Source organism: Prionailurus viverrinus, chromosome E1 (genome assembly GCF_022837055.1).
Source record: "Prionailurus viverrinus isolate Anna chromosome E1, UM_Priviv_1.0, whole genome shotgun sequence".
NCBI classification, from domain to species: Eukaryota; Metazoa; Chordata; class Mammalia; order Carnivora; family Felidae; genus Prionailurus; species Prionailurus viverrinus.
The window spans coordinates 12,057,928-12,084,823 of record NC_062574.1 but is presented as its reverse complement, the minus strand read 5'-3'; the positions used below and the strand labels follow the sequence as shown (position 1 = coordinate 12,084,823).

Here is a 26,896-nt window from a genome sequence, read left to right as displayed (position 1 = left end):
CCTCGTCTGGGTGCACAGGGTCAGCACGGGGGTCACTTACTTTCTACCTTGATAGCTCAGCTCTGGCGCACAGCGGTATGTGACCCTGAGCCCATGGCCTCGGGCTGCCCCTCGCCGCCCTGCTCCCCAACTGCCTGTCCTGAGCACAGCGGGGACTCCTGACACCGGAGAGCCCACCGGAGGCGGAACATTTGCTCTCCCTCTGTCCGAGGACCCTCCCCACCAAGTCCCCTGCCAGAACAAAGCGGTGCGGCAAGTGACGGGCCAGCTGGCACTTAGGTGTGGAGCCTCCCGTACCACGGCCACGTCCAGCACCTGATGCTTCTCTGCCCGTGGCTGCCCCTTGACCTGAAGCACTGGGGGAAAGACCCGAGAGCGGATGAGGCGGTTATGTGCATTAAGGAAATTTACACTTCAGGGCGGGACACGGATTTGCCCCGCTGAGTCCTCCGGGTGACCCAGCGGCAGGCTTCAACAGGGCCCCTAATGCCTGCTTCTCAGTCTGGACCAATGGGTTTCAGAAGGGTTACTTATAGAACCCTTTATTTAAAAGAAAAATGAAAACCAGTGACTTCATTCATTTACACACCTAGAGCTCACTGCTCCACAGTACAGAGAGCAGGCAGAGCTGTTCTAGGCGATGGGGTGGGGGGACGCCAGGGCCCGCCTCTCCTGCCTCAAATTCTGTGGAAAGCTGTGTCCCACAGTCCTCGCTCACAGACACGCGCTCCGAGGCAGCAGCCTGCGCCGCGCCAGGAGCTCCCGGGAGTGTGCCAGAGCAGGAAACGGCAGGCCGGGCTCTCGGGCCCCCCCGCCCTGCTCCACTTCACGGTGCTCTGATTTCTGGCTAAAAACCACAGTGGTCACCTGGAGCCTGTACCCGGGGCCACCCTTGAGGTTCATACGTCCCAGAGGAGCCTGTACCTTTGCGAGTTCTGGCACAGGCCGGCCAGTGGGCAAGTCTGAGGCTGGTGTTGAGACGGGCCACGAAGATCACGTGGCCACTGAGGAACCAGCCCCATCCGAGCTGGTGCCGAAGTAACCTCAGCCACGCTCTGAGGATGTTCCTTTTCTTGTCGACAAGTTAGATCTTTGGGAAAAGCCTCTAAGGGCCAGGGGGAACTGTTTTGTCCCCCAGTTAGTGAAGTGTCATTCATCTTGGAGCACACAGATTTCAAAATTACCGAGGTCACACTTGAAGGGAGTATTGGCTTCGCATTCTGAAAACTTTAGTAAATACGTTGACACGTTCCCAGGTCCCCAGTGACAGTAAAGCCACCAGGGCCGCTGGCCAGGGAGCAGCTTGGGCCAGGAGCAGGTTAGAGGGAAGCGGGCGCTGCCAGGGTTCAGCCCAGGGAGCGGGGGCCCCCGCTGTCCTCACGAGGCTCAGCGTCACGGTCACGGAGGGACCAGATGCGGACAGAGCCCACAGAAGGACACAGACGGGCGGATTTCTAGTTCTTGGCATACCTTTCTCCCCTGGCTGAGTCGATCTGATCACTGCTTGTCCGAAGAGCCCTAAGCTCGGAATTCAGCTGCTTACACACGTGGTCTGTTTCTCTGGTTTTTTCCTTTTTTCATCCAGATAACACCGTTTCACAGGGGACATCTCTCTCCTTAGCATGCCCCACTAATCTCTCGAGGAGCCCCTCCCGCCCCGCCCTCCACCCCGGCACCCGCACCTCTGTCTGACTGCAGCCTGCACGCACGGCGCTGGGCCCGCTGTTAACGGTGTGTTTCTTTTTCTCCTGCCCTCGTGTCCACCCAGAGTCTGAAGGAAGGCCTGACCGTGCAAGAACGCTTGAAGCTCTTTGAATCCAGGGACTTGAAGAAAGACTAGCTGTGTCCCGTTCAACTTGAACACACACCCCTTCCGGCTCGCGGCAGCACTACCCACGTGCCGCTTCTTGTCTGTACCTTTATTTTTTATTATTATTATTGTTGTCGTTACCGTTGTCATCATTAACTGTGGGTATGGATGCATGAGAGACTGGTTTATGGGTTGTTCACATCGTTCCCCGCTGTGTTGATTCCCAGTTCCCGTGTCCTCGTCAAAGCTTCGTTCCCACAGTACCCAGAAACCCGCCAGGCAGCGAGGGCCAGGAGGGCTGTCCGCTCCCGGCCAGGTCTGCACAGAGCCCCCTCCCGCCGCAGCCACCGCACTCACCGTCAGTATTAAGGCCCAGCAGTCTGTCGATAAGCTAGCTCGTCCTGCCGAGTGCACTGTGCGGAGTCGGGGCCCGGGCAGTTCTCGCTCTGCCACGTCTGGGTCACTTGGAGAGAGCAGGGCGTCAGGTGGCGGCACTGACAACTCACTAGCCTTCGGGAGAAGCTGGGAGAGCAGGTCGGGGGGCACGGTTCACAACCCCCGGTCACCACCTTTGGCGTGGGAGAAGGACGGCGTTTTGTATGGGTCCCACTAATTCAGCTTAGAGCCGCACCGCAGATAATCGCGGGAAACCTTTCACAACCTGGAGAATGTCGAAAGCAGCCATTCCTATTTTTGTTTGTTTTTTATTAAATCTTGCACAAAACCCCGGCCCCTCGCATTCCTTCCTACGCTCGCTCCTTTGTTGGTCACCAGTAGCCCTGGTCTCTTCCTAACAACTTAAGAGTGTTGACCTGTGGCCTGGGCTGCAGACCGTGCTTACAAAGCCTGATGAATTCCCTCGGGGAATCAGTCAAGGGGAAAGACTGTTCCAGTCTTTAACCTTTCTGAAAGAAACCTCCACATTGCTTTTGAGAAGGCTGAGTGAAGACCCCTATGTTAAGTCAAAAAGAAAGTGCAGAGGATGTCGGAATCAGATGAAAACTGCCACTGTTGTTTTTAACTCTACTCTGAGCTCTGAAAGGTTCTCGCGCAGCATTCAGAGAGCCTAAGGTAAACCTGTGCTAGCAATGTTGCTTTTTCTAACAGAGTGAGACCTCTTTACCTGCCATGAAACACGACAGCAGTTCTCGAAAACCTCTCACGCTGGGGTGTCCGTCCCGACGCCCGGAAAACCATTAATCCTGTTGAGACGAGGACTGTAAACAAAGCCCCGCCGAGTGGGAAGCCGTTAGCGGCTCCAGAGCGGCCGGAAGTGGTGCAATAGTGTCGGGAGGAGCTCGTTCTGGTCTCGCCGCCTCTGTCTCCCGTTGATTTTACTGCCAAGAGCACACTTTCACTCTGTCGATGCTTCCGTTAGGTGGGGAGTCTGGGTACGTGGGTACTTTGGGGGTAGAAACATGGAAATCACCTTGCTCAGTCTCTAGATTCGGTTAACAAGGTCATCCAGGGAAAGCCCTGGAAGGGCCAGGCAGGAGGGCCTGGGGCGTGCTGTCTTCTAGTGGGAATAAACTCCGAGCCGTCCACTGGCATCGAGGCTCTTCTGTGCACCAACCTCCAGAGTCTTAACCCACACCTGTCACTCCTTTGCTCCTATTCCATGTTTTTAAAGGCAAGAGAATGTTAGGTCCGGGTTTTCCATGCTACTCACCAGACACCACTCCCCGCACTACCCCCGGTGTAGACTGGCAGCATTTGTAGGAAGGACCACGGTTTTGTGCGTGTGCCACTCAGCACGGGATGCTCCGGATCCCGTGGTCCGTTCTTTGGGCTCTAGAACGCTATTTAACACGTATGTCCTCCAGGGCAGAGAGTGAGGTGATGGTCGGCAGGATCTGATGGGGCAGGGGCCTTGTTGCCTGGTCCCTGCACAGACCATCTCAGCACCACGGTTTCACGTCACTCCTTCGGAGAACTCCCCTCTACCAGAGTTTCCTTAGTGAGTGTCCCTGCTGCCTCTGGGGACTCTAGCCCTTCTCCAGGCAGCCCCCTGCCTCCAGCCCTCTCTGGCTTCTGGTTTCCTGGCAGGGTCCCTGCATGAAATCCAGCCCCACCTGCCTTCGGACCGTGCCGAGGGTCCGAAACCTGCAGTACTTTAAATAGGTCAGAGCACTTTACGCACCTGTGTTCATCACTTAGCCCTTGAGGTCGCACCTCGGGAGTCCTGGGAACAGCAGTATGCGGAGGTGGAAGGCAGAGACCAAGAAAGACAGATCTGTCACCACAGCCTCTGAGGGCTCCGCCTCCTCGCCCCAGAGACCACAGAACTCGCTCCCCTGGGCTGCTTCAGTCTGGGCGTTACCAGGAACGGGCTACAAACCAGGGCGCCCTGGCTTCTCTCCAACAAAAGGCTGCTCCTGCTGCAGCCTCTAGAAAAGGCCCCGAGCCTAGCCTGGTCTTGCTGAGCGTCGCATAGTGACGGCTATGGCCTAGAACCCGATCTGAGCCACCTGCTGATAAGCCGGTCCTCCGGCTGGAGAGAGCAGACAGAACAGAATAAAGGGTGCTTCACTTTACCACCTCTGTGTTGCACCCCAATCCCGCTGTGCATGGTCTCCGTAGAGCACCCAGAACCCCGAGGAGGTTTTAGCCACCAAGTTCCTGAGAGAAGAAAGAATAAAGCTGTGGGGGTGGAGTTGCTTTCTGTGCCGGTGGAGAAGGGTCCTTCGGTGGATGGGGTAGTGTAGGTGATTGTGAACTTGGGGTGCTCCCACTGCTCCTGGTGCCGACCGGGCAGTGGGGGCGTCTCCACTTCCCAGTGGAAGATGAGCACGTGGATCGAGTCTTCCCAGTTGTAATGATCTTCCTGTAAATGGTCACTGGTCCCTCTCTGGTTCGCGAGCAGCTGACAAGCCATCCAACACGCCAACGGGAAAATGGAACCGTCTGACTTCGACGGGGTCTGTGCGTAAGATCCGCGCTCTCACGCCTGCACATGTGTGCACACACATGCCGAAGAGCCGCTTTCTGCCAGTCAGGCTCCTTTATCGATGTGTGTGACTTCAGCGCCTGCTAGCATTCCAGTGACCGTAGCTGTCTGCGGCCTCCCTGGCAGACGTGCGGCAGAGCACTTTGCCTTTGGAAATGGAAACTTGCACCGTAAGGCCTCAAACTGGGTCTGAACTTGATGGAGGAGGTTAGGGCCATCCTGGGGCAACAGGTGGGGGCCATGGGAGGAATGTGTGGGTTTGTCAAGAGCCAGGATCAGAGTCTCCTCCCTAGGAATCCAGTGAGTGGAAAGGCCCCAGGCTCTGGCTAGTTAAGAGGAACCTGTCACGCAGTGGACTCACCAGTCACTAGCTCACCGACCCAACAGCTAGGCCTCGGGGGGCCTCACGGCGGCCAGACTCGGGGGGGAGAGCGAATTGCGGTTCCTAAGAAACATAACTGTGGCCCTCGGAGTCTGTCTGAAAGGGACTGTGACAGTTGTTAATAAGGCCATGAAACAAAATCGATGGCATAAAAAAACAAGTTTTAGAGTTCCAGTTGATAGTGTTTATTTCACCATGGAGCTGGAACACTTAACCTGAAAACCGAGCACGATCCTTGTCACTGCTGCCTGGCGGTCCCCTTGGCGAGTCCGTCTTTAGCCTGGGACTGGGCCTGGGGCAGCACTTGTCTGCCCCACCCCTGCTGGAGGCCGGGCACCTGCCCCATGGCCACTTTTCTCGGGCTTTAAAGCGACGCACGCAGCTGTGCCGGGGTCCCCAACAGCTCGCCGGCTACAGGGAAGCACCGCGGGCACCCCCACGTGTTCCCCACTCAGATGAGCCAGCGGGCAGTGCGTTTCTGCTTCCACTCCCCTGGCTCCCAGAGCTGCCCAGGCCCCTTTGGCGGACTCAGCCCATGCATCACCCGTGGCCTGATCTCGGGCCCCGCGTGCTCTGTCACGGCTGACCACACACCAGCTCTTCTCCAGGCACTCGGAGCTGTTTTCACTCAGAGTGGAAAGAATGCGGCCCGTCAACACGTCTTCTCAAATCTAAAAGTAGTCCTGAAAGTAAGCGTCCGCATCGCTGTCCCACGGAAGCTTGCCACAATTTTAACTTCGTTGAACACACAACTTCAGAAAGCCGGAAAACTACAGAATTCAGCGACCCTTCATCACCAAGGAAGGTGGGAGGGAGGGGGGATTTTTAAAGTTCTTACAAAGGACAGGGAAGCAGGTAGTAAAAGGAAAAAAGCTTGTGCTCATCGGCAGCTTCGCTTCTCTGGAAACGTCCGTCCTTTGGAATACCTCCCATCCTGAACATCCTGGAAGCGGAGCTCCTGCCATGCATTCTGTCAGATAGGAATTTGCTTCACAAACAGATCTGACGTGCCGCCCGGACGTGTTCTCCATCAGCTGGGATCGGCGGGCAGCTCTCGGGGTCCTGGCGCCACGGCATCCACTCTTCACCAGGGCCTGGGGAGGTGCTGCCGAAAACTTGCTTGTGCTGACGCTTCTTACAGTTCAGGTATTTGTGTGCCGCTTTGTGTCGTCTTTCATCGCAGGCTCTCGCCCCTTGGGTCATTCTTGAGAGACGAAGCCCTGTACTGTCCGCTCAGTCAGCGAGCACTACGATACCTAAAAGGCGTGAGCTCAGACAGGAGACCCCTGATCCGAGGAGAGATCTTTCCATCCACCTGAGATTGGGTCAAAAGCTAAAGTCCACTGTTCTCAGCACCACGTAGGACATCGTAGGACGCGTCCCCCGCTCCACAGCTGGCCGCGTCTGCCCAGAGACGGGGTCTGCGGTACTTGGATGGGGTGCCGTTGCTCTCACACCTGGACGCTTTCAGTGAGGCCGTACTTCCCACGGTGGAAAGTTTCAATAACAACCAGCCCGAAGTGAGTCTGGTAAAACCACTTGTTTTGGGTTCTTTGTGAGGAAGACAGGACATAAACACAGTACGAAAACGAACGATTTCTCTCAAGGGTTGTCGGCTGGAAGAGACCCAGCCTCATTCTTCTGCCCTTTTGAAAACAAGTTTCGAGTATTCTGGTTTATTAAAGGGAAGGGGTCTCCCTTCTTGTCTTTCAGCAGAGGAATCTGAGCAGAGTACGAGGAATACCTCAGCACCACCCCAGCCCCACTGTAGGGAGCAAGGACCACCTGCCCCAACACCGCCTGGGCCCCTTCCCCCTAGGTGCCCGCGTGCCTTGTGGAGAGGAGCCCGCCTCACTGGCTTCCAGCTTCTCTGTGTAAAAGCCACTGTTTACTTTCTTCAAAATAACCTACGTTATACAGAGTGAGCAGTGTAAATATTACTCAGAAATTACCGCAGGGATTTTTGTGACAGAGTTGGTATGGGTTTAAAAATATCCCTTCGCAAGCTAGGGAGGACAGCTTTGGGTTCAACACTGAATGCCACCCAGAGGGACAAGGAAACGTTTCTGACGGGTGATGCACCTTCTTCAAAGCTTCGGTCACCTCATGGGCGGTTTTCAGGAGTGCATGCCAGCATCTGAAGTAACAGGAGGCCTGCATCCACGCGCGTTTTCTCTGGAAGAACTCCATCATACTCCCGGCCGAGCCATTCAGAGGCCTCCAGGAAAAGCAGGACCATGGAGAACGTGGTAGGCACATCTTCCCCAGATCTTTCCGTGGCAATTTCCGGCCTGTAGGGAGACGTCGTGGAAGGCACCGCTCTGGCCCGAGCGGCTGGATGGGGGGACTCGTGACCCCTCGCCGGGCCGGGCGTCTGCATGTCCCCCACTCCTAGGTCCTGTGGGAAGTGTCGAGGGTGCAGAGCTGCCAGCGCGGTCCCTTTGCATCGTGTGTCTGCGTCACTTTGGGGAGGGAACGTGCGGGAAACCGGCTCATCCGGTGCATAGGCTGACCCAGGAGGACTCGGAGGTCCCGAGGGTGAAGCACATGGTCCGTGGGCGTCGGTCGGGGGCTGGTGGGGGAAGGGAGAGCTTCTCGGGATGCAGTCCGAACACAGGAAGGAATGAAGTTCTGGAAAAGCAGCGGTCACCGGACACAGTCGGCCTGCCACCCGTCACGTGTCTGTGCCCTTCACAACTAGTTGTATCACATATTTCAGTTTTGTTTTATAGGAAGCTAGGAATAGATTATATAAAGAACACTAAAGTCATTATTGTGTTATAAGTTTGTATCACAAAACCAATTACGATGGATTTTAGGATTTACCTTTAGTATTAATGACTTCTCTACTGACTTACTGCTAGGACTTAAAACCAGTTAAGTGCTAAGAATTCATGTGGTTTTCCTAAGTAATATTTATAAAGTGTAAAGTTTCTAAGTGACTCCTCACCAATTGTAATTCTTAATAACTTTTCTCACAAATACATTCTTGTGTCAGAGGGAACGTCTCGGTCCAGTGACCAAGGACGACAACGCTAGGCCAAACTGCTGGGGGAGCTGATACACGAACAAAGTGGAACGTGTAGATAACTTTCTGCTGTGACAAGTTTGGAAATAATCCACAGCAGTGACTTCTGTCACAGCTAATTATTGCAACAGTCGGGTGATAATGTGTTCAAACAAGCCCGTGTAATTCTAACTGGGGTTTCATTCCTGTACTAATGCTAAGTGGTAACGTTCTCTGAACGTGTGCGGAGGCCACTGGGCTTGGCAGCCCCACTGCCCCCCCCCCCCCCCGCGCTGGGGCGGCCCCAGGGGCTCTGCCGGCGGCGGGGGGGGGGGGGGGGGGGGTGGCGGTGGCATCTTCTGTCCGGCCACACTGCCCTCCCAAAGAGGTGAGCCCGGTCAGCCAAGCTGCTCGCTCTTCCGACAATTCAACATTTTGATGGTTTCATTGAGGCTTTTTTAAAAAAAATAAACCGTTTCTGAACAACTGTTCACAATTGAAGTGTTCCTTTGTCAAAATATTTATTCCTTTGTGTGACATGCTAGATTCCCATGGATGCAGCTGATCGTTTCTACTTTGTAAATATTACCTAACTTTACATAAACTATATCATAATAAACTATTTTTGCATCACCCTGGCATGCTGTGAATGGGAGTTTGTTCAATGGAGAGACATGCACAATATTCATTTAGATCAGAATGTGGAAACCTGTCAGTAGCCTAGAGACTTATCCTGGAGTTTTTTGGTTTTCGTTTTGTTTGGCTTTAAAAAAAAAAAGTGTTTTCAAAGTTAGGGATTTATCAGCATTTTAAAATCAGGAGATTTCACATAAAAGTCTGTATTGTGGGGCATCTGGGTGGCTCAGTCAATTAAGCATCCAACTTCAGCTCAGGTCCTGATCTCACGGTTTGTGGGTTTGAGCCCCACGTCGGGCTCCACGCTGACAGCGGGGAGCCAGCTTGAGACTCTCTTGACCTTTCTCTGTCCCTCCCCAACTCCCGCTTTCTCTCTCAAAATAAGTTAAAAAAAAAAAAAACTACCTATGTTCACATACAATGCATAATAAATATTTTATATCACGAATCAAATGAAGGTACATTGGCTCTGCTCTAGAAACCTTCAAGGGAGGCCAAAAGCAGCATAAAAAATACTAGAGAGGAACGAGCTAGAACTATCAATCAAGGAAATAGAACTCTCTCCTATCTGCCCCTTTATTATTAGGTTTTTTACAATAAAGTTGTACTTGGTGTTTCAAAGAGAAAATACATCCTATCTCATGACCCAATACACACACACACACCATAACCCAAAATTTCACAAAAGAACACACCCTACATTCTGTGAAATTTTTTAAAATTCTAGTTGTGGCCCACTGAATAGAATAAGAAAATAAGAAACTGGATTTTCCCAATATTGCCACACCCTTTGGAATGAAATAGGTGAAAGTGTGTGGAAATCCAAACTTTTATTCAGTAAACAGAAAAAAACAAATTCTGACTCTACCTATTGGAAATCAACTTCTGGAATTCAAAAAACTTAGAAAAAATACGAGTACAGACATACAAAGTAGCATACCTCCAGTGTGCTATTCCAGTTGTTTAAAAATGTTTCGATAATTTTTTGTTCTTTAAAAAAATTCTAGACACTGGTCCTAATGGTATTCTAATAACTTTAACATTTTTTAAAGCTGTGTAACTGCAATTGTGAAAATTAGCTGGCACTTAGAAAATCTAACACCCTTTCATGATTAAAGCACTCAGCAAACTAGGAATACAAGTAAGCAAATTCAGTGTGATAAAGAACATTTATAAAAACCCCACGACTTCATACTTAATGGTGAAAAACTGGAAGCTTTCCCCTAAGATCAGCAACAAGACAAGGATAGCTCTTCTCACCATATATATTCAACACTGTACTGGAGATTCTAGCCAGGCAAGAAATAGGAAAAACGTCCATGTTGAAAAGGAAGAAGTAAAAACTATATCTGCAGTAACATGATCTTGTATATGGGAACCCAAGGGAATCCACTAAAAAAATCTATTGAAACTGGTATGAGGTCTGCAAGTTTGCAGGATACAAGATTCATATACAAAAATGAATTGTATTTAGTAGCAACCTGAAACAAAGCAATTCCATTTGCAATAATATCAAAAAGAATAAAATACTTGGGAATCAACTTTTTTGAAAGAAGTGTAAGACTTAGACACTGAAAACTACAAAAAAAAAAAAAGTAAGATTTAAACAAATGGAAAGGAATCCCATGTTCACGGGTTGGAAAATGTGATATCGTTAGAACGGCCACACTCTCCAACTTGATCTACAGACTCAACACAATCCCAGCTGCTTCTGCAAAAGCTGATCAGCTGATCCTAAGATTCATAAAGACATGTAACGGGACCCAGGATAGCCAAAACAATGTTGGAAAGAAGAACAAAGTTAAAGGACTTGTTTACCAGGTTTCAAAACTTGACACAAAGCCTAAGTAGTCAAGACAGTGTGTGTACTGGCACAGGGACTGACACAGACCAATGGACCAGAATTAAGAATCCAGAAATAAGCAACTGCATTTAGGTAATCAACTGATTTTTAACAAGAATACCAAAACCACTCAGTGGAGAAAGAATAATCTTTTCAACAAATGGCGCTGAGACAACTAGCTATCCACATATAAAAGAATGAAGTTGGACCCCCTGCCTCTCACCATACACAAAACCTCAAAATGGTTCACAGACCTGACCCAAAAGTGGGCAGAGCCAATGGGGGTGAGGGATGAGAATGAAGAGACCGGAGAAGGTGGCACGGGCAGCCATGTTGAGGCCTCACCTTTCCATTCTGACCACTGCTTTTCCCACCACCACTGACCCCCGAGGGTCACCTACCTTTTGGCGCAGATAACAAGGCAAGTAGCAATCGGTCAGGAGAAGAATGCCTGCAACAGGTGCTCTGGAGGACTTCAGAAAGTTTTTGAACATGACAGTGTTGAACTGAACTGCAAGATGAAATTTGCTATCTACTTACCACCAGAGGCAGAAACTGGAAAATGCCCTGCACTATACTGGCTGTCTAGTTTAACTTGCACAGGACAAAATTTTATGTGAAAGATTATCAAGCTGCTTCAGAACACGTCCTTGTCATCACCGTTCCAGATACCAGCACATGTGGCTGCAATATTAAGGGAGGCGAGGGCTGGGACTTTGGCACTGGTGCTGGGTTTACGTGGATGCCACTGAAGAGCCTTGGAAAACTACCTACAGAATGCACTCTTATGTAACTGGGGCGCTTCCTCAACTCATAAATGCCAGCTTTCCAGTGGGCCCCCAAAGGATGTCTATTTGGGGCCATCCCACGAGAGGCCACAGAGCTCTGACGTGTGTTGGAAGAATCCTGGAAAATACAAATCTGCATCAGCAGCTCTCCAGTGTGCAACCCAGCGCTCTGTCCTGCAGGCAAAAAAGAAGCCTTTAGTGAACATTTGGGATCAGATACAAAGTAAAGGGAAGGCTTCTGATGCCACCCATCTTGTGGTCCTGTCCAGGTTCTCAGCCTGACACACTAATTGGTCAGGAAAAAGACGGCCAGTTCCTTTCAGATGGACAGTTACTACCTAGTAACTTCACAGCTGTCCGTACAGAAAAGAGAGTCCCTTTTGCTTTTGGATTACAAGTGGGTTATGATCACAGTCACTACTTCATTGCAATCTTTATTGCTGGTCACATCAGGCATCATGCAAAATACCCGAATGCATGAAAAACTTCAGATAAGAGAATTTCCAGGATTATAATCCTGCTATAAACAGAACTGTAGGGGGAAAGTACTTCAAAACATTGTATTTCATAGTGCTAAAAATGCATCATTCCATAGCTGAATCACTTTCTGAATAAACATGTAAGACCTAGAAAAAACGTGGTTCACAGACTGACACAAGAGCTAAGAGAATAATACTCCGAGAAAAAAACACAGAAGCAAATCTTTGCGACCTTGGGTTGGGTGACGGTTTCTCAGCTATGACACCAAAATCCAAACAGAGGTAAAAACAGGTATTTCTAACACGCAAATGCCAACAGTACCCAAGAAAGTGAAAAAAGACCATCCAGAGAATGGGAGAAATTTGCAAATCATATTTCTGATAAGGGACTGGAGTCCGAAATATAAAAAGAACTCTTACAATCCTTGTAATTCATATGAAGTTATAGGTCATAACTTATAACTCTTATAATTCATCAATAAAAAGGCAACCCAGTATTTTAAAAACGGGCAAAGGACTTGAACAGACATTTCTCCAAAGACAATATACAAACGACAGGGACATGAAGAGATGTTCATCCTCATTAGTCATCAAGAAAAGGCAAGTCAAAACCACGATGAGACACCACCTCACACCCAGTGAGCTGGCTATAATTTTAAGTCAGTAATAATTTTTTGTTGGCAAGGTTGTGGAGAAGAAGAAAACCTCCTACACTGCTGGATGGAATGGAAAAGTCTGATAGTTTCTCAGACAAGAGTTCTTGGACCCCAAAAATCTACTCCTAGCTATGTACTTGAGAAGTGAAAACATGTCGGTGTGAATGAACACTTACATGTGAAATGTTTACAGCATCGTTATTTGTAATGGTGGAAACCAAAATGTCCATCAAACGATGAATGGGTTTTTTTTTAATGTCATATATCCACGTGACAGAATATTCTATCACTCAACTACAGAAAGAAGTGAAATACTGACACGCACATGCTACAACAGGGACAGCCTCAAAAACATTATGCTGAGTCAAAGAAGGCACATACAAAATGCCACACACTGTAGGATTCCATTTATAGGAAAATCCAGAGACAGGAAGGAGACAGTGGTCGCCAAGGGCTGGGAGGGGGCAGAGAACGGAGAGTGCTGCTCTTGGGACATGGTTTCTTTCTGGGCTGAAGAATACGCTCTGGGATCCGAGAGTGGCGATGGCCGCACACCTCTGTTATGTACTAAAAACCACTGAATTGCATTCTTCAAAAGGGTGAATCTTTTCATGTATGATTCATATATGAATCTCCATGAAGTGTTTTTTTTAAGTAATCAGATGTTTTAAAAACAATTCAAAAGAACCAAAACATGCTTTAAAATATAAGACAGCTGTAGGCCACCGGGTTGGCTCAGTCGGTTAAGCATCCGACTCTTGATTTTGGCTCAGGTCACAATCTCGCAGTTGGTGAGTTCAGGCCCCAATTCGTGCTCCACATTGTCAGCCTGCTTGGGATTCTCTCTCTCCCTCTCTGCCCCTCCCCCACTCACTGTTTCTCTCAAAATAAATAAACTTTACACACACACACACACACACACACACAATATTGTTGGGGCACCTGGGTGGCTCACTTGGTTAAGTGTCCAACTCTTGGTTTCAGTTCAGGTCATGATCTCACAACTTCGCAGCTTGTGCCTCGCACTGTGTCTCTCTCCCAATAAATTAAAAAGACACGATGTCGTTGTATTGGTTCCTTCAAACCTTCCTGGTGTACTTCACAGCTGTGGGCACTGTCGAGGCCAATTCCCACTCCAACGGTGTTTTCTAATCATAAGGGTTGCAGGAGGAAGTGTTGTCTTACCACAGTTCTTTTCAGAAAACCTGAATCTTGTGAGATTTGATTTCCTACTGCTAAGATGATGAAGATAACAATATAAACAAAGCCATTAAATAAAAAATCTTACGAGATCATTTAAGAATCCTGAAAACATCCAGACAGCTCGGCTATGTCACCTTACGCGCGCATGGTTACTAACATACGTCTGAGCACCAGCCTGCTTCTGGAAGAAGGGGATGCAAGCCACGGCAAAGACCCAGATACCAGTGGGAGTGAGCTGCACGCAAGCCAACCTTCACAGGTTGGAGGAAAATGCTGGAAATCCTGCCACGGCGGCATGGACATCTCGGAGAACACTTCAGAAGGTCCCCCAAGGAACACTGAGGTCTTACTCCTGCCTGGGGCTCCTATCTTGACCAGCAGTCTCTAAACAGCCGTATGTCATCCACTGCTGCAAAATGGTATTTGTTTCATTAACAGCACCCACGATTTGGATCTGCAAAAGGCAAAGACACACTACTAACATTCCAGAGTAAGAACGCCTTTATTCAAACGTGCAGACGTGCAGGACGATGCGGCTTCAGCATCCAGGACACAGACACATCCTACAACTCCTCCTGTTTTCTCTCCAGAACACAGGCTGCAGGAGTGCATAAGCAACTTGGGGGAAAAAACACATTCAGTCCAAAACCATTTCCTGTGAGCTCCAATCCATGTATTATACTCGTTAGCTTCAATTAAATCAGGAAAATTCACTTTGCATTTACTTGCCTAACACAGTAAGTCAAAGGTAACTTTAAACAGGGAAAAACATGCAACGATGAGTGGTCTCTCCAGGTGGCTCCATGAGTATGATGGGGAAAGTGAAACACGCCCAACAGACGTCAGGACGGTTACATACAGAAATAGGACAAGATGGCCAAATCGCTATTCAGGTGTCATGTGAACAATCTCTCTATAAAGATACACGTTAATGAAAAAATAACATTTCACAAATGTACGTAAGATAGCTATTCTAATTGACGGTGAAAGCAAATCCCTGAGCTGAGAATAAAAACAGATCTGTGAGATGCCACAGCCTGAAAAGAGGCTCTCTTCTAGTTTATTCCTCCAGATGGTCAGGTAACCCATGATTGATTACGCTGAGCCAAAAATGCCAATTAGCCAAGTTCACAGGTGGTACAGTGAAGGTCACTTCTAAGAGCACAAAATTACCTTGAATGCAAGCATGCTAACAAAGGCTTAACACACAGAAACAGAAGCAGCCTCTGGCCACTTCCAGTCCTTGCTGATAGACGGAGCAACTCACCACGATGAAAACAGAAGGGAAGCTGTGGAAGATGAACATTCTCCTGGGTACTCGTGGGTTCTTTTTTTCTCCTGTGTATTTATTTTAAAGGGTCACCATGCAAGGCACCCCGGCTGGGACAATGACCTGCCCGCTGTGGTGGCAACCAATGCTTGCAGGGGGGCCCGGAAGGCGGCTCCCCACTCCTGCCGTGCCCGGCACCCCCCTCTCCTGCCCTTTTCCCTGACTTCTCTCCTTAACATCTTCGGACTCAAACCTGCCCATAAGCACCCACGAGCTGGTGACAGCAGAAATGGAGAGACTGCCGACCTCTGGCCCATCCCAGGGGGTTAGCTGTGCTGGAAGGGTTGGGCCAGGCCAACAGGAAAGGAGGAGACAGTGTGGGAGACAGTGCCAGGGGAGCGGATGCCATAGTAAGAGATTCTCTAGAGTCAGGAAGAGGAATCAGCCTTTACATCCTGAAAGAGGTATCTTGCCTTTTCTGTACGGCAGGAGAAACCCGGCCCAAGGCAGGAGGCGAGTTCCAGAATGCCCATTCCTGAAAAGCTGTCGCCGAACGTACTGGTGGGAAGCGAGCTGACCTGAAACAAGAGACTCGGGTTGCAGGGATTCCCCTTCCTCCTTAACCCCACTCTGCACTTCACTTTAGTGTTTTAATGAACGAGAACGGAGTCTGAATGTGTTTTTTCCTCACGTTGAGATTTCTCTCACGTAGACTGCACAGTCTGATGCGGACAGAACCCGGCAGCCGCTCTGGGTGGGCACAGGCCCGTTCTGAGTCCCATCCTTTTAGCTCTGGTGTGGTTTCGACTGCGGGGACAAAAGTTCTGTAACACCGAACACCGTTCTCGCCTTGAACTCTGAAGACAGAGAAGAGCACAGCTTCAGTGATTCCTCTTCTTTTGTGGGAAAAAGGTATACTTTGTAGGATTAAACTCTTCCCAGATACGCTCAAATTCTTCCAGAAAAAGCCTCACATACTCTTCATCCTCCATAATCAAAACATTTTCTCTATTGTTCTGAATGGCTTGAGTGGTCCAGTTGAGGGAGCCCGTGATCAGCACCTTCTTGTCCACTATGGCAAACTTGTGATGCATGTAGCCCAGGTCCTGATCGTGTCGCACCTGGATGCCTACAAAAAGGGCAAGTCAGACTTCTCCACCGCCTCTTACAATGCTTTCGTTCAGACACGGGAGTCCCTCCTCAAGTGCAGACCATTTCCCAGCAGCTGCTGCTCTAGTTCTGACTTGGTAGGGGAGACGGGAAGCTCGTCACCCTTGGGCAGGAGGCGGTGGCCGAGCCAGATGGTGACCAGCCACCGCCAGCGCACAGGAGGGAAGGCTGAGGGAAGGGGGAGCGTGGCGGCGGGGACAGCGGGTCCCGAGGGGCGGGACGGCAACACTCACACAACTTGCCTTCTGGCGCCGACAGGCAGCCCTGGAACCTGGGTGAGGTCTGCCCGCCCGCACTTCTCAAGGACGCACCAACCAGCACAATCCCGGGTTACTGGCTCTGGGAGGGCCCATCACGGACCCTACCAGAGGGGTCAGGGCAACAATCGTTCGCCGGGCTTTCCTTGCCTTCAAGCTCTCACTGGGCCCACCCCTGGAACTGGGGCACCCCTGCCAACGCCACGCACGCCAGCACCACACCCCACTGCATAAGGGGAGGATGGGCCTCAAGCAGGAAGACTGCAGGAGAAGCCAGGCCCTGGATGCTTCGGGCGAGGGAATTAAGTGTCACCCCAAAGCCAGCTGGCTGGGGGCCCTAACTCCCAGCGTGCCCTGGGCCTTTCCACCAAAGCAGAAAGAGTTCTAACTGCTACAAAACCGAATTCTCCCTCGCTTTGCCTCCTTCACTCGCCATGGAGCCTGTAATCCTTGCCTTTTGTTTTCCTATTTGTCTCTCTCCTACCGTTTTCAAACTCCCCTCAGGCAGGACCTGTCTGTCCATCCTCCTCTGCCTCAACCCTGGAATAATGCCTACCTCCTGGGTTATCTGCTTAGTGGACGAGACCATAAGAAATGTGTGATTTAAGAGAACAGTTTAAAATAGGCTGCTTTGCAACAGAGTCACCAGACTTCACAAATAAAAATACAGGATGTCCAAAGTAAGATGTGATTTCAGATAAACAACAAATACTGTTTTTATTTAAAAAAAAAAAAGGGTTTTTTTTTTTTTTTTTTAACGTTTCGAGAGACCGTGCAAGCAGGGGCAGGGGAGGAACAGAGAGGGAGACACAGAATCCAAAGCAGGCTCCAGGCTCTGAGCTGTCAGCACAGTGCTGGACATGAGGCTCGAACTCACGAACCGTGAGATCATGACCTGGGCCGGAGTCAGATGCTTAACCGACTGAGCCACCCAGGTGCCCCTACATATAGTTTTTTAAAGTAAGTGTGTCCCATGCAATATTTGGGACATATACTAAAAAGCATTCATTGCTTATCTGAACTTCAAATTTACCTGGACATCCTGTATTTTGCCAGCAACCCTGCCTTGTAACCTTCCTATCCCAGGGGACCCGAACACCGCTTCTCTAACCAACCCGCCAGCAACTCCTGTTAGCTCTACCTTCAGAACAGATCTTAAGTCCCACATGCAAAACACACTGTTATACTGAGGCTGAGGAGGAAATACAGACCTCACGGGTAAGCCCAGAATCTGAATTTAGACCCTTTGCAAAATTATTCATACTTCCCGCTTCAACTGTCCCCATCCCAGTGCAAGAGAAAGGCCAGCCAGAGGTATCCATCTTACCTGTCCTCCTGCAGCCGGAGAAACAAATTAACTGCTCACCATCTAAACATTTTAGCTCCACGTTTTTTAGTATATCATTTTTATTCATTTCAAAAGCCCCAGCATAAAATTCACTAGTGGATTTAAGGTGAAATGACTTTTTCCTCCTCTAGCCCCTCAGTCCCGAAGCCCCACCTTCGCCATCTTGGCACACCTGCTCCTATGCACACGGTCACTGAGAGTCTGCTAGCGGCGGGCCTTGCAGGTTTGTTTTTACAGTTCGCCCTTGATCTCCTGAGTGCTGCCTGGCTAAGCCATTGTCATTTCAGTCTGCAACGTCAAAAACTCAGCTGGTGGCGCTACATCCCCTGCCTCTACCGGTTACAGGCTTTCCCCACAGCCCCCCAAGGCCAACGCCAGTCATCAGAAACTGGGAATCACAGGAGCTATGTCCGCTTTCCCCGGTGTCGCTGGGCAGGCCCCCAGCCTCTGAGGATCCCCCAGATCTTCTCCACTAGCTGGGAACACACAGCCTGCTCACTCCTCCGGGCTCACACTCAGGTATCCAGCGTTAACACCTCCCTGCACAGAAGTGCACCCACTGGGTGAAGGCAGGTGCTCTTTACAGACGGCCCTGGAGTCTCTCCAGGCTAAAACCATCCTGACCTCACAAGGCCACCAGGGGACATATATGGGGTCTCACCTATACTCAGACCCCCCACCAAGTTTCTGCTTTTGACATTCTCCCCCACTGCCTAAGGCCCCCGGGGTCACATCATTCGCCAGGCTGGGGGCCTGATGACCCTCCCCAGAGGTTCTCCACGGACCTGAGTCCCAAGCCGGGACTCCCGGCCTCTCTGGCGCGGCCTACCTGCCTTGCGGAGCAGGCCGATCTGCGAACCGTTGAGGGCCATGTAGTCGCAGTCGGTGATGACCCGGACGCGCACCCCGCGCTGGTGAAGCAGCTGCACCGCGCGCCCCAATTGCGGGCTGGAGAAGGCAAAGAGGCAGAGCTCGAGGCTGGCGCGGGTGGCCAACAGGGCGCTCAGCAGGCGGCTGAGCGAGCTCTCGCCGTGGGGCAGGCTGCACGGGCAGCCCACTGGCGGCGCCGACGGCCCCTCGCTCGGGGCCTGCAGCAGAGCTTCGGTGCAGGTCACCTGCGACGGGAAGAAGAGCACCTCGCGCCGCAGAGAACTTCGCCACCCTCGCCGTCGCCAGGCCCGCAGCCAGCGCAGCACCGAGGGCAGCGCCTCCAGAGCCAGCGCGAGACCCACGGTCGCCACAGCCGCCACCTGCCAACGTAACCGCTCCATGCCGCCTCGACCTGCCCCGCCGCCCACGGCGCCTGCGCGCGCGCCCCCGGCCACGTGCGCCCGCACCTCCCCACCCACTGCGCCTGCGCACCTCTAGCCACGTGCGCTCAGCGCCCCCCCCCCCCCTCCACTGCCCATCACGCCTGCGCCGCAGCCGGCCACGTGCGCCCGACCCCCTCCCCCATACACACCACCCACTACGCCTGCGCGCCCCGGCCCTGTACAGCCACCCCCGGCCAACCTCGCCTGAGCAACCCCAGGCACGTGCGACCGCCCTCCAGCCACAGCCCACTGTGCCTGTGCACCCGCAGGCCCCGTGCGCCCCACCCCCCCATGGCCCCTCCCACACGTCCCACCACGCCTGCGCACGCGCAGCCTGGCTGCACATCGCCTCTCTGGGCTTATTCGCGGCCCCACCGCGTCTGCGCGCCCTCTGGCCAAGTGCATGCGCCCCGCAGGCGCCCCATACCACCCGCTCCCCGCAGAGCCTGCAACAATCCAGGTCCTCCTCCCTTTGAGGGGCAATAGAGCAGCCGTGACTGCTCAGTTCAAACCTTTCCTTTTGCTTTAGGGGAGCGGCTAGGCAGGGCTGGGAGAAGGGTCTGGAAACACTGAGAGTGTCAAATAAGGAATGCTTAAGCTGGTGGCAGGGTTTGAACTCAAAGTGTCAGAGACAGTGGTGTGATGGGGATGGCCCCAAAGCCAGTCTTAAGCCCCTTGTTTCTATAGAATTTCCCAATATAAACTTGTTATTTGGAGATGCCTGTTCGTTCTGCTTTAAGCATAAGCACGGTGAAAACGTAAGAAGGCCTCAGTCCTGTCTTAGCAAGCACTGGACCCACTGTATCACTTAGGAGGGGCTGTTACTTTCACAGGGAGAGAAGGGCTAAGTTTTCTTTTTTCTATTTTTTCTTTCTTGAATCCTGGTCAGGAATTTCCACGGTTAATTAAGTCTGTCTATGGTCTTTGAAAGGAAATAAATCCACAGTCTCCTCCTTGTAACCAGCTGATGGTCTTCATGACTTCCATCCATTAAAAAACAGACTCCCCAGATGGGGGGAAAGGAGCTGATCTAAGTAACTTTGGGAAACCACGTTTTAACTGGAAACCACAAGGCTAAACACAACAGCAGCTGCCCGTCAACACTGTACTCTGGGTGATACCTTTATTTCCCAAGGCGGGGAACTGCATACACGCGCACTGGGGTTGAGTCCATTAGTCGTTGGTTGACGGATAGTGGGAGCCAGGGTTCTCTCTGTTGGATGGGGTAAGAGATAAGCACCGGAGAAGGCTTGAATGATCCCTCTGGTACTGGATTGGGGTCAGAGACACCACAGTGAACTCATGGTTAGCTTACTATTTATAGTAAAATACATACTATCTCAGTTTTGACATACCTCACATACCTCAGTCCCCCAAGAGGCCCAGAAGCAGTGACACCCCGGCAATAATGAGCATGCTAGGTCCCAGATCTTAGTTTCCAAACACCATTCTCCTTGAAGAAATAACAGATTCTGGGTGTTGGGCACGGAGACTGTAGATGTATTTTCGGCATCTTGTAGTACGAGAAATTGAGCATGTGGACATGGCAGCAGGAACAAAAGACACAGGAGTAGCCTAAAAGAGACTCCAGTGGCCAAAACTGGAGCAAATGGAGAAACAAAATAAATATTTGCAGTAGTTTTTATAACCCAAGTGCAAGATAAATATACATGACTCTATACTGCTATAAATAAATGACTGAATAAAGAAACGAGAGAAGATACATGTCTTCCTTACAGAAGAATTCCAAATAATATATGTAGCTACTCCTTGCTACGGGAGGGAGAACTAAATCTCTCTGCCCCTTTGAAAGTGGGGAGAAACCTTGTAAACACCACCTTAACCAAGTGATAGTGACCATCACCAGAGATGTGTGAATGTTACATACCCCGGATATGATGAGAAGGGCACCTCACTTCTGCGGTGGTTGTTCCCAAAGCTCATACACCCAGTTCTATCATGAGGAGGAAACGTCAGAAATCCAGATGGAAGGACTTGCTATCCCATTCCACAGGATAACTGGCCAGGATTTTTCCAGACTGCCAAGGTCATGAAGAGAAGGGAACCGCTTAGAAACTGTAACAGACCAGAAGAGACTGGGGAGACTTGACAACTAGATGCAATGTGGTGCCCTGAACTGGATCCTGAAACAGAAAGATAGTGTAACTGGGAAAAGGGCTGAAATGTGAAAAAGTCTGGAGCTTAGTTAATAGTCACGTATCAGTGTCAGTTTCTTCACTTTGACAAATGCATGATAGGGATCTAAGATGCTAATAATAACGGAAACTAAACTGTGCTATCTTTGAAACGTCAGTAAATCTAAAATTATTCCAAATTAAAACTTATTTTAAATGTTGAACGTTCACCTTCCGTATGACCCAGCTATACCGCTCCTAAATATAACCCAAGAGCAATGAAAGCACACGTCTATGTGTGTGCATGAAGACTTGTACACAAATGTCTGCAGATTTATTTGTAATAACCCAAACCTGGACATAATACAAACATCCATCAACAGATAAATAGCCGAACCCTCGCCTGTCCATACGATGGAATACTATTTCACAATAAGAAGAAACAAACTGCTGATATATATGGATAAATTATGCTGAGTGAAAAAAGATAGACAAAAGAAAGTATATTCTGTGTGGTTACACCAACATGCAATTCTAGGAAGTGCAAACTAGAGTGAAAGTAAATCAGTGGTTGCCTAGAGATGTGGGAAGGGAAGAAAGAGTATAAAGAAACATACAATGAGATGTTCACTATCTTGATGGCGTTAATGTGCATACGCATATGTCAAAACCTGTCAGGGTGTATGGTTTAAATGAGTATAAATTATTGTATGTCAGCCACACTTCTTAAAAGTGCCTTTTTAAATTTACAAATAGAGCCCCACAGCGTAATTCTAGCTCCCCTACGTCACAGCTGCGTGACCTAGGGCGAATCGCTTCATTCTTTGAGACTCACTTTCTTCACCTGAAAAGATAGTAAAGAATGAGAAGGTGAGCACAGTCCTATATAAAGAGGTAGTCAATTCCTCTCTGTAAAAACAACCAACCAACCAACCAACCAACCAACCAACCAACCAACCAACCAAATATGCGCGTGCATGCGTGTGCGTGTGTATTAGGGAAAATGGTCAATAACAACCGCGTCAGGGTGCTGGAAATCCACCAAAGGCAGACAATAAAATGAGAGGCATCATTTTTTTTAAAACTGCTGGAGACTGCTCCCAGCCGTTCACCCTCCCAGCTCAGTTGGCAAAAATGGTGGCCTTACCAATGTGGGACCGGCTGCAAAACTCTAAAATCTAGGTTTTTACTTTTGCTGGCTAAAAGTGGTGGGTTCAGTTGGGAAATGAATGACAAACACCTGCAGCCTTACCAACCCAAGCTTCCGGTCCAAGGTGAGGTAAGCCACAGACCAGCCAGAAAATAGGACAGAAAGGGCCCCAAAGTGAGACAACCATAGAAAAGCTGACCTACACTCTCCACACATCCTTGGTGAACTGGGGAGCTATGCATGAATGGGAGAGACCCAGGAGAGGCCAGGGAAGAGCAAAAGCCAATGGAGGCTTGAAAGGGTTCCCAACCCACAAACACATCGATCAGCAGAGGACAGGATTCTCACAAGCTTAAAATATTTGGGTACAACCTCTGCCTAAAAACACTGGCTGACTACTACATTAGGAAGACACAGCAGTGACCTCTAGACATAAATAAAAATAAGGATTAAAAAAAAATTGGGGCACCTGGGTGGCTCAGTAGGTTAAGCGTCCAACTTCAGCTCAGGTCATGATCTCGAAGTCCATGAGTTCGAGCCCCACGTCGGGCTCTGTGCTGACAGCTCAGAGCCTGGAGCCTGCTTCATGTTCTGTGTCTCCCTCTCTCTCTTCTCTCTCTCTGCCCCTCCCCTGCCTATGCTGTCTCTCTCTGTCTCTCAAAAATAAATATTAAAAAAAAAACAACAACAAACTGAGCAGACAACACCAGCGTCACACTACAGAGGGAGAGGTTCTACAGTTTAAGTCCAGGCACGTTTCCAAAGAAAAACAACCTTAGAAAAATGTAATAGAATGTAATAGAATTGCTATACTATATTATCTAAAATGTCAGTTTTCAACAAAAACATAATAGACATGCGAAGCAGCAGGAAAGTGTGACCAACATACAGGGAAAACAGCAGCCAATAGAAATTGACTTTGAGTGGACCCAGATGTTGGAATTAGTAGAAAAACACTTCAAAGCAATTCTTACAGAAATGTTCAAAGAATTAAAGGAAAATATAATGATAATGAGTCCACAGAGACTCCTTAGAGAAACACAAATTATTTTTTAAAGTCTATGCAAGGGTTGTCTGGGTGGCTCAGTCGGTTGAGCGTCCGACTTCAGCTCAGGTCATGGTCTCATGACTCGTGAGTTCAAGTCCTGTTTCGGGCTCTGTGCTGACAGCTCAGAGCCTGGATCCTGTTTCAGACTCTGTGTCTCCCTCTCTCTCTCTCTGACCCTCCCCCATTCATGCTCTGTCTCTCTCTCTGTCTCAAAAATAAATAAACATTAAAATAAATAAAGTCTATGCAAACTGTCAATTAGGTTCAATTGTAACTGCCCACTGTGGTTGGAATATTAATAATGGGAAAGGCTACGCATGTGTTGGGGCAGAGGGTATATGGGAAATCTCTGTACCTTTCCCTCAATTTTGCTGTGAACCTAAAACTGTTCTTATGAAAAGAAGTCATTTACATCATGCACAAAAATAAACTGAAAATGAATTTTTAAAATTTTAAGTAATCTCTACACCCAACATGGGCTTGAACTCACAACCCTGAGTCAAGAGTTGCATGCTCTTCTGACTGAGCCAGCCACGCACCCATAAACTCAAAATATATTAAAAACCTAAATGTGTGGGTTACCTGGGTGGCTCAGTCAGTTAAGTGTCCAACTCTTGGTTTTGGCTCAGGTTATGATCTCATGGTTTCATGAGTTCAAGCCCCATGTCAGGCTCTGCAGTGTGGAGCTTGCTTGGGATTCTCTCTCTCCCTCTCTCTTTGCCTCATCTGCTCATGTTCTGTGTCTCTCAAAATAAATTTAAAAAATTAAAACAAAAATAAAGATGCATATTGTAATCCCTGGAGCACCCCACACACACACACACACACCACACAACTTAAAAAACTAGGTTTACAAATCCAAAATTAAAATTATGTTCTAAAACATAGTCATTCAACAAAAAATAAACACGTTAAAAATAGGAACAAAAAGACATGAGACACATTATAAATATAATATGCCACTGAATTCTACTCTTAAAAATAGTTTAAATGGCAAATTCTAGGTTATATATATTACCATAATATAAACATTTTTAAGTCTTAAATGTTTTCTATATGTCATATAGAAACATATAAATATATAGAAAATGGACATAAGAGATACAGAAAATAGCAAAATGGGGGCTCCTGGGTGGCTCAGTCAGTTGAGTGACTCTTGATTTTGGCTCAGGTCATGATCCCAGGGTTGTGGGATTGAGTCCCCAGTCAGGCTCCATGCTGAACATTGAACCAGCTTAATATTCTCCCTCCCTCCCTCTGCTCCTCTTCCCCACTCACTGACTGTCTCTAAAATTAAATAAAAGTAGCAAAATGGCACATGTAAATCTAACCACACCGATGATTACATTAAATGCAGGTAGACTGAGAGCTCCAAATCAAAAAACAGAGATTGTCAGACAGGCTAAAAAGGCAAGATCAAATATATGCTGCCTTTAAGAGAGACACTGTAGATTCAAAGACACAAGTGGTTTGAAAATAAGATGGAAAAAGATACACCACGCAAACGGCAACCGTAAGAGAGGTGGACTTGCCATATCGATATCAGAGAAAATAGGCTTTAAGACAAAAAATAATATTCAAAGTAAAAAGTTATGTTACTAACTTTGGCAGGATTTAAAAAGAGGTGCTAAATACCACTAGTATTTAATGGGACATTCTTAAGAATTACAAATGGAGGAACGCCTGGGTGGTTCAGTCCATTAAGCGTCCAACCCTTGATTTCGGCTCAAGTCATGATCTCACGGTTCAAGAGATGGACCCCCTGGCCGGCTCTGCCCTGCTTGGGATTCTCTCTCTCCCTCTGTCTCTCTGCACCACCCTCCCTTGTGCATGGTCTCTCAAAATGAACACATAAACATTAAAGAAAAAGAATTTCAAATGGAGGAATTTAGGAAAGATGCTTAAGTCATTGCCCAATACTCTGAACAAATGCTCCAGATGGTCTGTTCTTCGAAAAGTGTAAGTATTGCAACCCTTCAAGCACAAAGGGAAAGCTCAAGACCCAGGAATGTTTTCTCTCTCCCAGTTAGTGCAAAAAAGCCACAAAAGCACAAAACCAGACTCAGTCCCCAAGGCAGGAGTCGAACTAGGTCAGTACAGATTCATCTGCCCACCATGTCTTCTGCACCCTCACCTCTGATGGCCATCAGTCTTCAAGAGCTGCACATTCTCAGGTGAAAAAGGCCACAACTGCCCATAAAAACCAATCAATATATGGCCCTACCTGCCCATTCTTGTCAATAGAAGCTTCATTGTATGTTGGAAATTTAGATCACACATTCCCATAAAACGAAACCTGACACTTACGTTGGGTTCTACCCGCCAAGGGAAGTCAGTCAGTAGCCTGGCAGACAACTGGCAAAATCCTCTTTAGAACATGAGAGCAAGGTTTCCAGAGAATGTCATTCCCCAGAAAAAGAGAAACATCTGTACCCAAAGATAAGGGGCACAGTGGGAAGTCATCTTCCCCCCCACACACTTACCCTTTACTCGTGTGAGCCTGGAGTTCCCTCCCAGTCTGAGAAGATGACCAAGACCTACAGCTGCCAGTTTAAGGGTTCCAGGTCACCTGGGTATGCTTCCCACCATCTTCCTTTCAAACGGATTTGTCTTTAAATATTTTTAATGGACGAACTATTCCCCAAAGTTGAACAAAATGTTAAGCACACACCTGTAGACATTCAAGAGATGTCTTTGGAATAAATGTTACCTCGTCTCCATGATCAACTCCAAACACTAACTTTGAGAAGACCATCCAAAATCACTAAAGCAGCTTAAACTTCCATACCACAGAGAATTGGCCACTCACTGGTGTCATTGGTTTTCTTTTTTGTGTTAAAATGCACATAACATAAAATTTACCATCTCAACTATTTTTATGTGTACAGTTCAGTGGTATTAAAGATATTCACACTGATGGAGCATGTGCTGGCTCAGTTGATAGAGCATGCGACTCTTGATCTTGGGTTTTGAGTTTGAACCCCATGTTGTATGTAGAGATTACTTAAAAATAAAATCTTAAGGGGCACCTGGGTGGCTCAGTTGGTTAAGCACCCAACTCTTGGTTTTGGCTCAGGTCATGATCGCATGGTTCGTGAGTTTGAGCCCTGTGTGGGGCGCTGTGCTGACAGCATGGAACCTGCGGGGATTCTCTCCCCCCCCCCGCCCCCACCTCTCTGCCACTCCCTCTCTCCTCTCTGCCATCCCTGGCAACCATCATTCTACTTTCTGTCTCTATGATTTTGACTACTCTAAGTATGACCTATAATTGGAATCACAGAGTGTCTTTTTGTGATTTATTTATTGCATTTTAGCATAATGTCCTTAAAGTTCATCCATGTTGTAGCATATTACAGGATTTTCTTCCTTTTTAAGGCCGAATAATATTCCATTGTATGGATATGCTGCATTTTGCTTATCCATTCATCAGTCGATGGACAGTTCAACTGCTTCC

General features: G+C 48.8%; 2 protein-coding genes and 1 pseudogene across 7 annotated transcripts in view; 2 read left to right on the top strand and 1 right to left on the bottom strand.

The window, feature by feature from the left end:
• MPRIP (myosin phosphatase Rho interacting protein) overlaps positions 1-8,784 on the top strand; it is a 154,019-nt gene extending 145,235 nt beyond the window's left edge. For all 6 annotated transcript variants that reach the window (XM_047832870.1, XM_047832867.1, XM_047832868.1 and 3 more), the window contains one exon: positions 1,769-8,784. In XM_047832870.1, the coding sequence (XP_047688826.1) occupies positions 1,769-1,840 (72 nt within the window). In that variant the 3' untranslated portion in view covers positions 1,841-8,784. The remainder of the gene's footprint in view (positions 1-1,768) is intronic.
• Positions 7,377-12,203, top strand: LOC125151845 (S-formylglutathione hydrolase-like; annotated as a pseudogene).
• A 2,031-nt stretch (positions 12,204-14,234) lies between these two features.
• On the bottom strand, positions 14,235-19,112 carry PLD6 (phospholipase D family member 6). The gene is made up of 2 exons (XM_047834050.1): positions 18,626-19,112; positions 14,235-16,150 (listed from the first exon to the last, which is right to left on the bottom strand). The coding sequence occupies exons 1-2, from the start codon at positions 19,065-19,067 to the stop codon at positions 15,903-15,905; spliced, it is 690 nt and encodes a 229-aa protein (XP_047690006.1). The 5' UTR covers positions 19,068-19,112; the 3' UTR covers positions 14,235-15,902.
• Between the last annotated feature and the right edge of the window lie 7,784 nt (positions 19,113-26,896).